At 45.4% G+C, this 17,814-nt stretch overlaps 2 protein-coding genes across 8 annotated transcripts; both read right to left on the bottom strand.

Moving 5' to 3' along the window:
• Positions 1-480: 480 nt before the first annotated feature.
• LOC100384163 (DUF506 family protein) lies at positions 481-1,962 on the bottom strand. Its single transcript, NM_001176741.1, is given in 2 exon segments — positions 481-1,314; positions 1,421-1,962. Coding segments are annotated over 2 exon segments (945 nt in total). The 5' UTR covers positions 1,839-1,962; the 3' UTR covers positions 481-787.
• A 1,352-nt stretch (positions 1,963-3,314) lies between these two features.
• Positions 3,315-8,036, bottom strand: LOC100285969 (uncharacterized). 7 transcript variants are annotated; one of them, XR_002268620.3, is made up of 5 exons: positions 7,373-8,027; positions 6,461-6,770; positions 4,259-5,937; positions 3,777-3,949; positions 3,315-3,700 (listed from the first exon to the last, which is right to left on the bottom strand). XR_002268620.3 is itself a non-coding variant. In NM_001348351.1 (3 exons), exons 1-3 carry the CDS (start codon positions 7,745-7,747, stop codon positions 4,295-4,297), a joined length of 2,328 nt encoding a protein of 775 aa, NP_001335280.1. In that variant the 5' UTR covers positions 7,748-7,994; the 3' UTR covers positions 4,291-4,294. The 7 variants fall into 7 exon arrangements, 1 of the variants encoding a protein (NP_001335280.1); XR_002268621.3 differs by having other exon boundaries at positions 3,327-3,700; positions 3,836-3,949; positions 7,373-8,036; XR_002268623.3 differs by having other exon boundaries at positions 3,327-3,700; positions 3,777-3,874; positions 7,373-8,028.
• Between the last annotated feature and the right edge of the window lie 9,778 nt (positions 8,037-17,814).

Here is a 17,814-nt window from a genome sequence, read left to right as displayed (position 1 = left end):
GAAAATGATATTTTATAGTGGTAGTGGGATATAGAGGGAGTATTTAGGGGGAACTGTTGTGGGAGATAAAAAAATAGGGAGAAAAATAGGGGGAAAAGTGATATAGGGGAAAAAATTTAGGGGTAACGGTTACGAATAGTCTAAGACAATAGCCTATGCAAGCAACGCTACCAGGTGTGAGTGCAACGCGGTTGTCATGTCATTGATTGAAGTATATGATCCTCGTACGCCGTTCAAGTCTTTCGGCTGCTTATGGTAAAGGTTTAAACCATGTTTGAACAACTATCACATTTTAATAAAATCTACTTATATAATTTATAGGAAATGTAGCAACTTACGAGTACTCGGTGAAATAGAAAGAGAGAGACTTGACAGTTGTATGACTTATTGTGCTAATTTATTGTTGAGCTGACTTGGTTTTATGTTTATTAATTAGAATGGTAACTAAGAAAAAGATAACATGATACTGTAATTGAAATAACATAATAGAAAATAGTATCATTAGTTTTTTTTATCACAGCATCTGTTACAATTTAATAGGATGACATAAAGATGTCTTACCATATCCCATATACATGTTGGTACTACCTACGAATTCAATCATGGAACCAAAATGTACAGCCATATACAGTAAGTTCAATATGATTTTTTAACCCTCACGCCAAAATATGAGTCATACGAATTCTACATAATTCATGGCCCAAGAGAATACTGCTACCGAAAACAAAGAGGCCTCTGAAAGCCTGAACAATCCTCCCTCCCGCGATCCTTCCTGCCACGTCACAACTCAGAATCCTCTGAACAAGGGCCTCACTCTCACCAGTGCCTCCCGCCCCATGACCCCCTGCCGGCGTCCCATCTCCATTCCGCAATTCTTCCCCACGCCAGGCCGCCGGGCACGCGCTGCTGCCCTCGGTCCTCCTTCAGCGCGTGGCCCCGTCGCCGCCGCCACCGGTGCCGCGGCTTCCGTTCTCTCGAACCGCGCGGACCATTTGGCCTGCACGTACGACGCGCGCCTCCACGGCGGCACGTGCATGCCCGCGCCGCGGATGGACTCCGCCGCTGCGGCGCACATTGCCGCGGCGAGTTCCTTCAGAGCTGGTGGACTCGACACGAGCACTGGCGGCAGGGAGGAGAGGAGGTCCTGGTACTCGGCGCTCGGCCTCGCGACCTCGAATTCGGCTGCCACGTTTACCTCCACGATGTAGCGAGCTGACGGCAGCGGCGGCGGCGAGCCCACTGTCACGTCCACGTACTCGTACGTGCCCGGCGCGGCGATGCTGCTGGTTCTTCCCCACGACGATCTGCAGAGACCTGCTTGAATGAATGCCCGAGCCGAGCACAAAAAGGAATGTTAATGTCCCGTGTTGTATATATGATATTGAAAAATGAGAACTGCAGAGCAGTAGAGCATTATTACGGGCGTCGTAACCCCTCGCACGGAGCCGCTCCACAAGGTGCTTCCTAATCCCGCCGCCGCCGCCAACGGCGGCTGGCCCGGCGTCTCGGACAATGCGCTCCGCCTCGGCGCGGATCCGTACGGCTGCCGCGTCGGCCGCCGCATCCGCCAGCGTCAATCGCAAAGCTTCCTTCCACTCCGTAGCCCGGGACGCCACGGCATCCTTGGCGACGGCGCCGCCGTCCGTGCCGTGCTCGCCGTATCCGTTGTAGAACTCGTCGACCGAATCCATCAGATCGTCGTCGGCGTCCGCAGCGCCGCCGGACGGCGCCGGCGATGGCGCGACGGTGTCGCTGATGAACGGGCCCCGTAGCCGCGCCCTCGCCGCCTCGTCGAGCGCCGCTGTTGCCTTCTTGTACGCACCCGGGAAGAACTCCATTGTCACCACGCCGATTGCTGCGCTGATCAAGGCCTCGGTTGGTGGAACGTGAAGCACCAATTGTATGGGTGTGTGGGTGGTTGTTTGTGCCGGCTGTTGCAAACTCGGCCTGCCCTACTTGGCGATTGGCGTGTAGTTCCACGACGGTTGTGCTGTTATGTATGTTTCGGTGGGCGTGCGGACTGGGCGGAGATAGAGCCTGACTGTAAACGTGTCCAGGTTCATCGTATACAGCTTCCATATGTCCAGGTGCGATGAATTGGACGCATCATGTAAAATCCGTGTTGTGTATGAGCGCTCGTCACCGTACTCCAGTTGTATGATGAAGAAGTCACACTGCTCACTGGTCACTTCACGTACACTGTCACTATCACTGTCATAGTAGTGTCATGATTCATGAACAAAGGGTTGCTTTGTTTCCCCCCAAGGAAATTTGCAATGAACGTTCAATCAAACACAATGCGTCCAGGTACATCGCTCATGATTGTAAGGTACTAGTACATTGCTCCGCAGAAATTCTAGAGCAGTCTCCATATTATAGGGGTGTTTGAATGCACTAGCTAATAGTTAGTGGCTAAAATTAGTTAAAGACATCCAAACACCCTAGCAATTATTAGCTATTTTTAGTAAATTAGTTAATATTTAGTTAGTTATTTGTTAGCTAGCTAATTCCACTAGCATTTTTTAGTCAACTAATTATTAGCTCTAATACATTCAAACACTCCCTATATCGAGAATATAAAAGAGTAAAATGTGCCCGACTAAGACCCTGTTCGAAAGCAACCCACTAAGGCCCTATTCCGAAGCAACCTAATTTTTAAGTATCTTTTAGGTAGAAGAGACCAATTTTTAAGAAACTGAAAATATAATTTCTATAATCTAAGTCATAAACTGATTTGTTTGAAACCATCTCAATTTCTATAAACCAAATTGTTAAAAACTGGGCCTAAAGGTCTTGAATTTTTTATTGTTTCTCAGTTGAGTTCTCGAAGGTTTAGGGTTGCAGGTCCAAATCTTCAAAAATACTAAGTGATGTGGCAGTCCTCACAATGGAGGAACAAATATCAACAGGTGTTGCTACGTTCTTCACCACCACACCTTCGGAGCATGCCCAGCCCACGGAATGCGCCACAAGCAGTACAGCAACCGCGCCGAGTCCTGGACATGTCAACGGTACGTCGCAGTGCACGCCTCGCCAAAAATCGACCCAAGACACATGTTGAAATTGCGTTGCAGGAGTCTGTTGCCATGCTCGATGGACCTCTGCCGGCGCAGCCGCCCAGGTGGTTGCTGCGGCTGCGCTAGCTCGGCAAGACGGCAATGGAGATAAATGATGTTCTCATCAAAATGGCGGGAGAACTAATCGCCGACCTCCAGGACGCGTTGGTGCCTACGGAAACCTGAACTCGCCCCACCTGATGGCCATGAACCAAACAATCGTCCCATCCCATCCCATCATTTCAACCAAACACACCATTAGATTGGACATAGGAAGTGTAAATTGAAACGGATGAAGTAGCTGCAAACATTACAAACTGACAGAAGGATTGGAAACTTAAAGCTAGTGGCGTGCGTTAGCAGGCTGATGGTGATATATTGCATGGTAGTAGATTGTATCACATTGGAACATGGTCCGAAGGGATGGCGAAGGCACGTATCATTATTATGACTTGATAATCCAGTCCTAACTCAGCTAAACCCTATCTAGTTACAGCATTCCAGATGAGCACGGAACAAATAAAGGGGGAAATGGAATTCAATAGTCAGGAACTCAAGATTATCAATCTACATAAAGTACAACATCACGATTATATTTCCTGTGTTCTGGGATTCTCTAAACTACACCAGGAGGCAATGGATACCTGCAGAGTTTAGTAAACCTCATGTCAGCAGGAACACCAATATTATTTTTATTTTTTTTGTAAAAATGTGGTGTACCAGTAAATTACGAATGGAGTAAGCCTGGTGAGCATGTTTCCAAGGGGCACAGAACAAACCTCCTGGAAAAATGGTTGGCAATGGCTAAATGTATAATGCTGTCCAAGAGAATGTAGAGAACACAGTCAATCACTGACGTTGGTAAAATAATGGTAGATTCAGAACAGTTCCATCTGTGGAAAGATTTAAGGTAAGGTAAGATACAAATGTTCAATCCAAAAGGCCATACAAGGTTTCAGTTTCCAGAGTTGGGGGAAAAGCATGTGCTGCAATAAAATACAGGCCTTAAAGGTCACTTAAGCATACTTATTACCATGAGTTCAAATAAGCTAATGTGATTGACATATCTATAATAAGTAAAGAATAACTACAAACATCAGTTTCAAATAATGTACTTTAAAAGAATCACTATCAGCATAAATCAAAATAGGCAAGATTTTCAGACATAAGACTTCTAATAACTAGTTTGATTACAAACACACCTGGAAAATGAAAATTGGATGCAACCTGCTACTAAATTAGTTTTCTTCTTTTGCTTCTGTGTCACAACCCACTGCTTTATCTTCATGAACACATAAAGTTTTGTCCTCAGGGCACATGATGCCATTTGAAGTTACTTTTTGGGTAATATCTGAGGTTATGTTGCAGCCCGGTTTTTCTTTATATAGTTCTCTGTTGGGAGATTTCTTTACTGCATTTTCAGTTGACTCATTTGGATGCTGTGTTTGATCTGTTGGTATTCCAGTATTAGCAGTGACACACGCATCAGCAATTGAAGAGGATTGTCCAGGGGGGTTTTCTTCAACAAGACTGCTTGTTTGATCTATGGGTGGTCCATTGTTGGTGCCCATTTCCATATCTTGAATATCTTGGATTGCATGTGGATGTGGATCAGACACTGCATCAATCTGGGTCTTCTCTTCAATAGTAGCAATGTTGTGTTGCTGTACTGGTATTCCTGTATTGCTAGTCATCTTCACGTCAGTGATTGTGTGTGCCTCAGAAGTTGCTAAACTGGGGAGCTTTTCTTCAGTATTGATGCATTGATCTGTTGTTCCTGTGTTGATAGTTGTTTCCCCAACTTTCATTTTATCTGTCTCAAAGGTTGATTGTGCCCTGTTTTCTTCAATAGCGACAACCTTGGCTCGTTCAGTTTCGATTGATGTTCCACTGCTATGAACCAATTCCTCATCTGTACTCACAACAACCTCAGAGTTTGCTTCAGACTTGACCTTTGCTTCAACACCAGAAATTTCTGCAGCATGCTTACCATGCATGATTTCATTTGCTGAATCAGCAGGGTTCAAACAGGAATCACTTCTCAATCTGTTGTTAAGAGAAGATGATCGCACATTAGGTTGTATTGCAGTATTGCATGGTTGCCCAGTTCCTTCCTTTCCATTAGAGGGTGTTTCAGCTTTAACGACTATTGATGGTCTCAAGGTAGAAACTAATTGTGATTGTGAACCAGCCATGACAGCACTCAGTGCCAATACATTACTGTCGGGTACTGTGCTGCCACCATGAATGGAGAATGGCTTCATAAGATTTCCATTTGCAGCCAACTTTTGGTGATTTTCCTTTGCAGCCATGTTTTCTGCTGATTCCTGCAAAGAAAGCTGTGCTCCACCACCAGGTGGAGCAGTCTTTGATGCAACTACAGTCCTTGTAACCTTGCCATATTTTGGTGGCAAGGGTTTTCCCTTACTCTGAGTCAGGCATGCAGAACAATGCCACTCAGCTTTGGGGACGCCCTTATTGCCATACTGATGAAGGCATTTCAAGTGTACTCCCCTCTCGCAAGCATCACAAACAAGTAAATTGTCTGTACCAATGATATCAACTTTGCATATTTGACAGCACAAACGAGAATGCATGTACTCAGTTGATGGTGGAGTCCAGCTAGGATGGTTTGCAGGTTGGTGAAGAAATTGTAGAACATTCTTTGCTATCTCATTGTGATTGATGAAAGTAGGTTTTGGTGGAGCAAATGCCACGCCTGGTGTAGCACGATGACCCATAACAGGGTTACCTGTCGCGGCTTGAACTGCCACTGGTTTTGTGTCATGGTTTTTCACCGTCTGATTGGAACTCTGTACAGCATTTACATCGGGCCTAGCAGATGTGTCTAAAGTTGACTTGTTTGAGTGGACGACCGTTGCTGCAGCAGTAATCAAGACAGACAAATTAGTTTGTGAGAAAGGATAATGAAAAAGGAAACCATCTGCAATTCTATAATGAGGGATATATAATACCCCTCCACCTCTTGTGCATGGGGATATGCAAAGGTTGGAACTAACAAGTGGCAGTTTGATAAATTAAGCACAATGTTCAGAGAAAAAGAAATAGATGCTATGGTAAAAGACTAAAAGTCAGACAGCTTGACTGTTTATTAGCCACAGCAGTATACAACTCTTGTACTTAATATTATGTGTTTTTCTCACTCCTGATCCTGAACAATAAAAATTTTAGTCCATCTTATTTGCAGCTTTGAACAGTGTACAGACTCAGGATTAAGATGTGCAGTGAGATCATATCCAAAAGCTATCAACATGCATCCAGAGCCAAGTAAACATCTTATTTACAATAAGCTAAAGTAAGAAGTGCCTACTTTTACCCAGAAGGAAAATAAATAAATAAATAAATAAATAAGAGATGCTGCGAACAGGAAGACTAGGAAATACCTCCACTGAATGCTAAATTCAGAGGACCACTAACATTTTTGTCCAATTTAAGGTTTGATGGACCAGTATTGACTAGAGGAACAACTGATGAGTTGGCAACTGGTTTTACAGGAGATGATCCTGGTGGCTTCAAGGTAACTGGGGATGTAGAGGTTAATGGGCCAGTAGCAGCTAAAGATGGAACTGGTGGGTTCCTAGGAACTCCAACACCAAACTTGGTAGCCCCATTCAAACCATGGAACTCAGACGTTCCACTTGAGACGACTGTTTGAGGTGCGCTAACCACTGGAGCTTCCTTGACTTCTTCCATCTGTAAATAAATGAAACAGTCAGACGGTATACATACATAGTGTTTTGCACAGCCGCTATTTTTTAAGTTCATAATTTGTAACCGGAAACACACGTAGAAACCGCCTGAGACGGAAAAAGCCATGACAAGACAATAATCAATTGTTCAAAGGGATCTACGGACACAAATAGTAAGTTTAGCATACACAAGACGAAGGCGACACTCAAGTTGCAGACAGGCTAATTCTACAATAACAAGTAACCAAAACATAAACATTTGCTCGAAGCATGTACATGATAAGTAAATATTATGAGACACTGCCAGAAACTCTCCAAGGGCAAATAAAATGTGCCAAATTAGAATACGACAAGAAGAACAGAGCATATCCATATACAAGCAGTGTGATACAAGAATCCCTGGGAATCATTATTCGCTAATGTATCATTCAGAAGCAATACCTTGTGCCATGCAAACAGCAGTGTCATACCATACAAACTAATACAGTCCAATAGTCACACAAGCGTTCTCACATCACATTTATCACCCCAGTTAAGAATTTCAAAGCCACCACAATGGCTAGTAAACTGTGCGGGAATGGGTGCAAACGAGAGAGTTGGCAAAACCTTGCGCTTAGTAAGCATGAGCCTATCGGCGATGGAGGCCTTGGGCGGGCGAAACCCCATGGCAGCTGGGTCCTTGGAGCGGTTGAGCCCGAGATCCTCGACGACCGCGCGCACCGCTTCCCCCGGGAACAGATCCTTGGGCCGCACGGCCCTCTCGGCGACGGCGGTGGCCAGAGTCTCCCGCGCCTCGGCCGCCAGCGCGCGCTCCGCGGCCGTGGGCTGCCTCCCGCCGCGTACCTCCCCGGCCGCGGCCAGGACCATCACGATCTCCGCCACCCGCCTCAGCCCCGCGCTGTCGTCGCCGCGCCGCCGCTTCCGCGCGGCGCAAGCGGGCGACGCTGCCGCCGCCGCTGCGGCGGTGGCGGCGTCCCCCATCCCCGAGGGGAACGCGAAACCCTAGGGGGGCAAGGGGATGGAGCCGGGGTCGATCGGCGGCGCCTCCGGAAGGTTCGAGAAGCCGCTGGAAGCGGAAGTTGCGGGGAATTCAAATGTTCTGGCGCTAAATTAGACGCGGGAAGCAAAGGAAGGGGGGTTCGGGAGTGAGATGGCGGTGAGATGCGCGAAGGAGAGACGAGACCAGGGGGGGCGGGCGATGAGGGGGATTGTCGCAGCTGGGAGTGAGTAGAACACCGCAGGGCACGGGCGATGAGCGATGGGAGAGTCCTGGGTCGGGTTGGTGGGTGGGAGAGCCCCAGCTGTGGGCTGGATGGACGTCGAGGATACGAGGGGATGTGTCATGGATGCCGTTGGTTAGTTGGGTATTGGGTTCTTCGGCCTGCGTGACGCAATTGGGGATTGGGCCTGGTAGGCTTGATGACGGATGAAGGTTGTGATGCTAGATGTGTCTATCCCGTGTGGGCTTGGTCGGCAATAGTACCAGCTCGCGTCACATGGTCCTCTCACTCCCATCAAAAAGAAAACTCGCTCCACATCGTGTTTGTTTCACCTTAAATACGATTCTTGCCGCCACTAAATATCTAGTTTTTCAGCTTATTTTTATAAAAATAGTTTTAGTCAAAATCATTAACATACAATCGATCAAGTCATCATGACAGAAGGCATCTGTCACTTCCTACATACTAAACTCATGTACCCATTCATATTCCTTCGCGCATGTTGGGGACTTGTTCTCAAATGCTAAGAGTTAAGAATAAGGCAACATAAAAAGTGTTAAATGTTAAAGTCCTTCGTCCTTCGAAGCATTATCTCGCTTCGGATATAATGAATCCAGGACGAAGGTTACGAAAGTTACGAAGAAAGAAACCTTCGTAGAATTGACAGATGATAAGGAAAGATATATCTACGAAATACAAGTAATAATGTAGATGTTATCATCAAATTATTTCTTATTTTCATTATCATATCCATAATAACAAATTACAGATGTACCTTCGAATTGATGGAAAGTAAAGGTACAGGCGTAATGCGGAAAGCGAATGCCAAGTCAAAGTGAACAGTACGGGAGTACTGTTCATCTATTTATAGGCACGGGACGCAGCCCGTGTAAAATTACATTAATGCCCTTTACATTTATCAATAACTCTATAGTAATTCTTCGAGGTCTAATTTGGCTTTTCATCTTTAAGTCGGTTCCCCTTTTCTGCTACCATGCCGAAGCTTTTCTGCGCATAGCTTCATGATTATCTTAACCTTCGTCATGATCGCCTTTCATTCCATTCAAGCTTCGTCCTGACCATATTCTTGTATACCCGTAACCCGATTCTGAAGATACCTGTTCACATATTTCACTTGGAAAACATTGTCAAATTATGTTTTTGAGGACCTTCGGATGCCGAAGGCCCCCAACAGTAGCCCCTCGCAATATTAATTTGCTGGAGTGATAAATTCATATTGCGACATGGACGAAGGCTTTAAGCCGAAGGTCCGAAAAAACATCTTCCCTTTGCTAGAATAGCAACAGTCATTGACAAGCGGGACCCTCCAGTTTTCAACGCACTAGGCGTATAAATACGAGCTCACCACGAGTTTATTTGGCACACATTCTTGCCATCTGCTTTTGTTCACTCAACTTTTAGCCTGTGTGCAACAACATTTGTTTGACTTCTTTAGTTTTTTAAGCTTCGGTTTGGAGAGCACTTTCTCAGTGTTTGCGAAGATGTCTGAGGATAAAAAAGCTGTTGGTGATTTGAAGCTGAGCCTTTCTGAGGAGATGCATCTGGGCTTTCTTCAATCAATGTCAAAGACCAATACAGAGAAGATTACTAGGGAGATTTTGGAGGGTTTATCTGAAGATACTGGTGACAGTGACAGTTATGATGTGGATAGTGGTGGTGAAGACTCCGAAGATCGACCTTGGCGACCAAGCCATGCGGTTTTTGGTAAATCAAGTATTAAAGAAAATCATCTTGTCAATATGAGGGGTAGATATTTTCGAGACTTGTCCGTTGTGAGGGCTGACGAAGGAGAGAAGACTTGTCCGACTCCTGAGGAAAATGAAGTCGTGGTATTCCGAAGCTTCTTGAAAGCTGGACTACGATTTCCCTTAAGCAGTTTTGTTGTAGAAATACTGAAGATATTTGAAATCTACCTTCACCAACTTACCCCTGAAGCAATCATAAGGATGAGCATCTTTGTGTGGGCCGTGAGAAGCCAAGGTTTGGAACCTAATGCGAAAAGTTTCTGCAACATACATGAGCTATTGTATGAGACAAAACCCTGGGGTAAAGAGCAGTATCACAACAATTTTGGCTGCTACAGCTTCGGCTCCCGGTCTGGGTCAAGCTGCCCCGTGCCAACCTTTCGAAAGAGGTGGCCCGGCGACTGGATGACGGAATGGTTTTACGTGAAGAATGACTTGAAATCACGGGAAGATATAAAAAGTATCATTATGCGTCCCATCTGGCAACGCTTCGGCCTGCGGAGGCCGAATGTGGTAATGGATGAAGCAGCCGAAGAATGTCAGAGAGCCTTCGGCGTGGTTTGCTCTTTTATTGGGACAAGGGATTTGGTCCAACAACATATTGCCTTCGGAGTATGGCCACTTGTGGAAAAATGGGAAATGTCGAAGGAGACCATTAAAGAAACTGACGAAGGTGGACTAGTCAGGCTGAAATACACATTTAAATACGGAGATAAATTCGTTGAGTCAGATGATGATTGGTTGAAAAGTATTGAGGCCATCAGTGATGAATTACTTGGTGTATACTCAAAGGCCGAAGATACTGCATTATCGGCGGCCTTCGGAGGCCGAAAGAGGAAAAGGCTCAACCGAGTATTTGATGCAATTGGGTTTGTCTACCCCGACTACCGTTATCCAGCGCGGGGTCAAAAAAGAAAGAATACCTCTTCTGCGAAGGAAACTGCTTCAGCCGCTCCTAGCGAGCCGGCGCCGAAGAGGAAAAGGGTAAAGGTTCTCACGCACCGGCCACGTTATATTGAACCGGCCACAGTGCCTGCGTTTGCCGGTGAGACTTCTTCGGCCACCGAAGCTAAAGAGCCAACTCCCCTGCCAAATATTGAAGCGCTGGCCGAAGTGCCGCGAGTGAAAAAATAGAAGAAACGAGGGCTGAAGAAGTAAAGACATCAGAAGTCTTGAGTCCTCCGGCAAAAACTAATGCAACAAAAAGCCATAAGGGTCCATCAGTGACCCCTAAAAGAAAAAGGATGGTTAATGTGCTAGATGTTTTGGAGACAATTAAGTCTTCTAGCACAACTCCAAAGAAAATTGTTAAAACTTCCGAAGTATACTCTGAAGCCTTTGTTGCCGAAGCTTCAAAACAACAGTCTGAAACCGAAGCCGGGCCTTCAGAGCCCGCCAAGGTGAAATCCTTGGAAGCCGAAAAAAACAGAAGTAACAGAACAAATTTTGGCTGAAGAAACTGGCACTGCTGCCCCCGAAGCATCTTCCAAAGTACTTGATTATATTGTACGACATGCCTCGGGGAAGAAATTATCTGAAGAAGAGATTTTTTGAAGCTAATCACTATGCCCGAGAACTGAAGTATCCGAAGGGGGCCTTAGTATTCAATGGCACAGACGAAGATGACTTCTTATACTGCCTCCCAGACAACAAAGAATTATTTGTCTGCCGGGAGATGGCTAGAAGTATGGGGTTTCCGAAGCTTGAAGCTCGACTCTGCGCTATGACGAAGGACGATCTTGCGGATAGCCTTGCATATAATAGTCTGAAGGTATGAAAATTGTATATTTGGAAATTTATAATTTTTGAATCATTCTTTTATTCTTATACTAATTCTTTTCATATAGGGTTTAATACCGAGCAACGCTTTGAGAGCGCAAAAGAATGCCGAAGACGAGAGCTATAATATTGCTTTCAACAACCTACGAACAGAGGTTATTAAGCTGAGGAACGAAGCTTTGGAAAAAGATAAAATTCTGCTTACATTGGTGGATAAAATAAAGGAAGACGAAGCTACTTCTAAGGCTCAAGCTGAAGCCCAAAAACGCGAAATTGAGAATCTTCGGAAACAGCTAGCCAGAGCTAAAGAAGAACGTATACTTGAAGAGACGAAACGAGAACTTAGTGATCAATGGGCAAATCATTTAGAAAGAAATGTTAAAGAGCTTCGCGCATCCAAGAAAAGGTGCTATGACAAATCCATAGAATGTGCTAAGAAAATAAAATCCAGCTTCGCCAGCGTTGGCGCATTTTCTAACGAAGAAAACTTCACAAGGGGTGACCCCGAAGGCCCGATTGAATGGATCAGTCATGAAGCTGAGGCCTTTGAGGAAATCTTGAATAGCCGCGGAGACATATGTGCTTTTTCGGGCGCCAGGGGGATTGCTACTGTTTTGGAGAGGAAAGGCTGTGAGCACGTGAAATCTTTAGCACAATCTGAAACTGCCTTGTCCTCCGAAGATATAAAAGACCTCTCGGCCGAAGCAAGTCTGGTCGGTGGAAAAAAAATTCACCGACATCTGGGACAATGGTGGCCGAGAAATGGCCAAAGAAATTATTCAAAAAAGCGAAAAAGTCATCCATGACGCTAGAAAGGTAGCAGAGGCTGCTGAGAAAAGTGCAGAGCCCGAAGGGCAAATATGTATTAATTAGTGGTTTTTGTACTCTTCGTTGTAACTTTTTGATTTCGAACTTGTTCACGGTTTGTAATAGTAATATAGTCGTATCTTCTCTTCCCTCAGAACTTGCTGAGGCATCTCCGGGCCCCCACACGAAGGGGGATGACGAAATTAGACAAATGGCCGAAGCCATCATGGATAAAGTTGTTGATCAGCTTTTAAACGAAGCTGCAGAAGTAGTCCTAAGGGAAGATTAGATGCTGTTGTAAAAACATTTAGAATGTAATGTTTGTTGAGAATAATGTGTAATATTGTGTAACTCTAGATGTAGTATATTAGTTGTTTATAGTTCTATTCTTTACGATGCATGAAACATCATATACATACTGTTTTTGAGCCTTCGGCGAAAAAACACATTCCCTTCTTTTCATGCTTCGTAAATAACATCCGTCTTCTCATAAAATCAGTAACCAATCCTCGTGAAATCAATAATGAATAGATCTTTCCATTTCAGAGTTTGACGAAGGTATAATTCTTCAATGGCTATTCTTTGTGTCGTGTCACTATTTCTTCAAAACAATCTTCGAATATCAATATCGAGGCCCCCCTTCTTGTGTTATTAATGCATTATGATGTATGATGTTATGCTATGCAAATGATGTAATGATGTGATGTTATGCAAAATGATATTTGCCGAAAGTTGACATCTGTTTTTCACTGTAAGCCTCCCTTAGGAGCTTCTTCGCCTTTTACTTCAGCGGAATCAGCGTTTATTTTTCGCTATAAGCCTCCCTTAGGAGCTTCTTCGCCTTTTACTTTCAGCGGAATCAGCGCTTATTTTTCGCTGTAAGCCTCCCTTAGGAGCTTCTTCGCCTTTTACTTTCAGCAGAATCAGCGCTTATTTTTCGCTGTAGGCTCAGAAAACTTACACTGCGCTCCCTTAGGAACGACTTTTTGCTGCTTCGAAAAAATTACAATGCGTTCCTTAGAACAAATTTTTGATAATTCGAAGGTCCTCCTTGCCATCATAAATTCTCATGCTTCGGCAACTGTTACAAGAGATTAAAAAACGATAAAAAGCACTTAAACTTCCCACAATTGTTCCTTATTAAAAAGAAAGTAATACTGAATGCAAAAATGCGAAAAGCTGCTGTCGAGGTAGGATATTTGTCAATAAATATGCTTCGACTCTGGCACAGTGCTATCGGACTCCTCTCTGAAGTCCCGCTGAAGGTGAGTGTGCTGACTCCCTTCTGGCTGCTGACCTCGTTGCGTTGGTGGTGGTGGCGGAGGTTGTTGCCAAGATGCTTGGTGTTGACTTGCCGAAGCAACAGAAGTTGCAGGGTGATTGCCTACATATTCTGGAATGTAAGGCGAATGGTACGAAGCAGTATGCATGACCTGTTTTGGCTAACTCTGTTGTGCTGCAGCTTCTGCTATCTCCTTTTGCTTCTGGATGGTAACATGGCACATCCTGGTGGTATGGCCCTTGTCTTCGCCACAGAATATGCAGTAAATTTTTCTTGGCTAATCCCCAAATCTTCCCCCGAAGCCCCTGGCGCCTCTGCCCCTTGGCGCTGGCGGCCGAAAAGAGCTTTGCTGCTGCCCCGAAGCTTGCGAGGAATATTGTGGCCTTTGTTGTTGGCTCCCTCTATCATCACTTTGAGTAGAGTTGTGAATTGACCTGACGTGTCTCGGATGAAATCTTCCTCCGAAGCCCCTAGTCATTTCAGAGAACCTGAATGCTTCCTCCCTTCTTTGGCGGAAGTCATTGTCAGCTCGAATATACTCGTCCATCTTCTGGAGCAGCTTCTCCAAAGTTTGAGGTGGCTTCCTGGCAAAGTATTGCGCTAAAGGTCCCGGCCGAAGTCCCTTAATCATGGCCTCAATGACAATTTCATTGGGCACTGTTGGCGCCTGTGCCCTCAGACGCAGAAACCTTCGGACATACGCCTGAAGGTATTCTTCGTGGTCCTGGGTGCACTGTAATAAAGCTTGAGCAGTAACCGGCTTCGTCTGAAACCCTTGGAAGCTGGTTATCAGCATGTCCTTCAGCTTTTGCCATGAAGTGATTGTCCCTGGCCGAAGAGAGGAGTACCAGGTTTTGAAAGGGAAATGTGCCCTTGGGCCATTTCTAAGTACTTTTGGTGATTGAGTGCCAACACAAGTGCTTTTGTGTTGATCTATGCAATGTGGTGGACAAAGTGAAAATCATGTCAAAAGGTATGTTTCTAGACTTAGTACATTATTTTATGTACTAATGTATTATGTCTAAGTGCTGGAAACAGGAAAAATCGAATTGGAAATGAGATGGCTTTGTTCAGCCAAGTCTGCTCAGTCTGGGAGCACCGGACTGTCCGGTGGTGCACCGGACAGTGTCCGGTGCGCCAGGCTGGCTCGAGCGAACTGGCCGCTCTCGGGAATTCACCGGCGACGTACGGCTATAATTCACCGGACTGTCCGGTGTGCACCGGACTGTCCGGTGAGCCAACGGTCGGCCGGGCCAACGGTCGGCCGCGCGATCTGCGCGGGACACGTGGCCGAGCCAACGGCTAGAAGGGGGCACCGGACTGTCCGGTGCGCCAACGGCTCCAAGTCAGCCAACGGTCGGCTTCGCCATTTAAGGAAGGAAATCGGGCACCGGACAGTGTCCGGTGTGCACCGGACTGTCCGGTGCGCCACGCGACAGAAGGCAAGAATTGCCTTCCCTGTTTGCTCTCAACGGCTCCTAGCTGCCTTGGGGCTATAAAAGGGACCCCTAGGCGCATGGAGGAGAATAGCAAGCAACCTAAGAGCATTCTTGATCATCCACACTCAGTCTTTGCGCATTCGTTTGTCATTCTCAGTGATTCGAGCTCCGTTCTAGTGAGAACTTTGAGATAGTCATTTGAGCTCGATTCTTGGCCGTGTGTGTGCGTATTTTGCTGTGGATTTGTGTGTGTTGCTTCCCTCCCTTACTCCGTACTTCTTTGTGAACTTCAATTGTAAGGGCGAGAGACTCCAAGTTGTGGAGATTCCTCGCAAACGGGAAAAGATTAAAGTAAAGAAGAACACCGTGGTATTCAAGTTGATCATTGGATCACTTGAGAGGAGTTGAGTGCAACTCTCGTCCGTTGGGACGCCACAACGTGGAGTAGGCAAGTTTTGTACTTGGTCGAACCACGGGATAACCACCGTGCCATCTCTGTGATTGATTTCTTGTGGTTATTGTGTTTTGACTCCTCTCTAGCCACTTGGCAATTATTGTGCTAACGATTAACCAAGTTTTTGTGGCTTAAGTTTTCAAGTTTCACAGGATCACCTATTCACCCCCCCCCTCTAGGTGCTCTCAATTGGTATCAGAGCCGTTCTCTTCAAGAAGGGACTAATCGCCCGAAGAGATGGATCCTAAGGGGAAGGGAATCGTGATCAACGACAAGGAGAAGGAGTCCTTCGTCAACGAGCCGAAGGATGACAAGCCTACTAACTCGGGCTCGGGCCACAAGCGCAAAGATGGGAAGAAGAAGAAGACAAGGCGCATCAAGGAGATCGTCTACTACGACGATAGCGATGAGTCTACTTCTTCCCAAAAGGACGACGACAACGACTACAGGAAGACGATCAATTCGAACTTTTCATTTGATTATTCTCATATTCCACATAGTTCGAATTCGCATTTGCTTTCCATTCCTCTTGGCAAACCTCCACACTTCGATGGGGAGGACTACGGATTTTGGAGTCACAAAATGCGTAGTCACTTATTCTCTCTCCATCCAAGCATATGGGAGATTGTAGAGAATGGAATGAAATTTGATAGCTCGGATAGCCCTATGCTTATAAATGAACAAATCCATAGAAATGCACAAGCTACTACTGTTCTATTAGCATCTTTGTGCAGGGAAGAGTACAATAAGGTGAGCGGCTTGGACAATGCCAAGCAGATATGGGACACCCTCAAGATCTCTCACGAGGAGAACGACATCACCATGCTCACTAAAATGGAGTTGGTGGAGGGCGAGCTTGGACGATTCGCAATGATAAGGGGAGAGGAGCCAACCCAAACTTACAACCGGCTCAAGACCCTTATCAACAAAATAAGGAGCTACGGAAGCACGCGATGGACGGACCACGACGTCGTCCGCCTAATGCTAAGGTCCTTTACCGTTCTTGATCCTCATCTCGTAAACAATATTCGTGAGAATCCCAGGTACACGACGATGACGCCCGAGGAGGTACTCGGAAAATTCGTAAGCGGGCGGATGATGATCAAGGAGGCGAGATACGTCGACGACGCTCTAAACGGTCCAATCAATGAGCCTCAACCTCTTGCTCTCAAGGCAACAAGAAGCAAGGAGATGCTACCTAGCAAGGTGGCACAAATTGAGGCCGCCGGACTTAATGATGAAGAGATGGCCCTCATCATCAAGAGATTCAAGACGGCGCTTAAGGGTCGCAAGGGACAGCCAAGCAAGACCAAAGCCAAGGGGAAGCGCTCATGCTTCAAATGCGGTAAGATTGGTCATTTTATTGCTAACTGTCCCGATAATGAAAGTGACCAGGAACAAGGGAGCAAGAGGGAAAAGAAGAAAAACTACAAGAAGGCCAAGGGCGAGGCACATCTAGGAAAGGAGTGGGACTCGAATTGCTCCTCCTCCGACTCCGACAATGAAGGACTCGCTGCCACCGCCTTCAACAAGTCATCCCTCTTCCCCAACGAACATCACACATGCCTTATGGCAAGGGAGAAGAAGGTATGTAGTCAAAACTCTACTTATGCTTCTTCAAGTGAGAACGAATCTAGTGATGAGGATGAAATAGATTATTCATGTTTATTCAAGGGCCTAGATAGAACCAAGGTAGATAAAATTAACGAATTGATTGATGCCTTGAATGATAAAAATAGGCTTTTAGAAAAACAAGAGGACTTGTTGTATGAAGAACATGACAAATTTGTAGAAGCTCAAAAATCTCATGCCTTAGAAGTTAAGAGAAATGAAATGCTTTCTTGTGAATTATCTTCTTGCCATGAGACAATTTCTAGCTTAAAAAGCATTAATGATGATTTGAATGCTAAGTTAGAAATAGCTAGTAAATCAACAACTTGTGTAGAAAATGTTGTTATTTGCAATAGATGTAAAGATTTTGATATTGATGCTTGTAGTGAACACATAGCTTCTATTGCAAAGTTAAATGATGAAATGGCTAGTCTTAATGCCCAACTTAAGGCTAGCAAAAGTGATTTTGATAAACTAAAATTTGCTAGGGATGCCTACACGATTGGTAGACACCCCTCAATTAAGGATGGGCTTGGCTTCAAGAGGGAAGCCAAGAACTTAACAAGCCATAAGGCTCTCATCTCCGCCAAGGAGAAAGGGAAGGCCCCTATGGCAAGTAGTACTAAAAAGAACCATGCTTTTATGTACAATGATAGAAGACAGTCTCATAGGAGGTGTAATACTTTTGAT

Source organism: Zea mays, chromosome 4 (assembly GCF_902167145.1).
Source record: "Zea mays cultivar B73 chromosome 4, Zm-B73-REFERENCE-NAM-5.0, whole genome shotgun sequence".
Taxonomy (NCBI): Eukaryota; Viridiplantae; Streptophyta; class Magnoliopsida; order Poales; family Poaceae; genus Zea; species Zea mays.
Note: the sequence above shows the minus strand (reverse complement) of the source record. Positions and strands in the feature narration are given on the sequence as shown.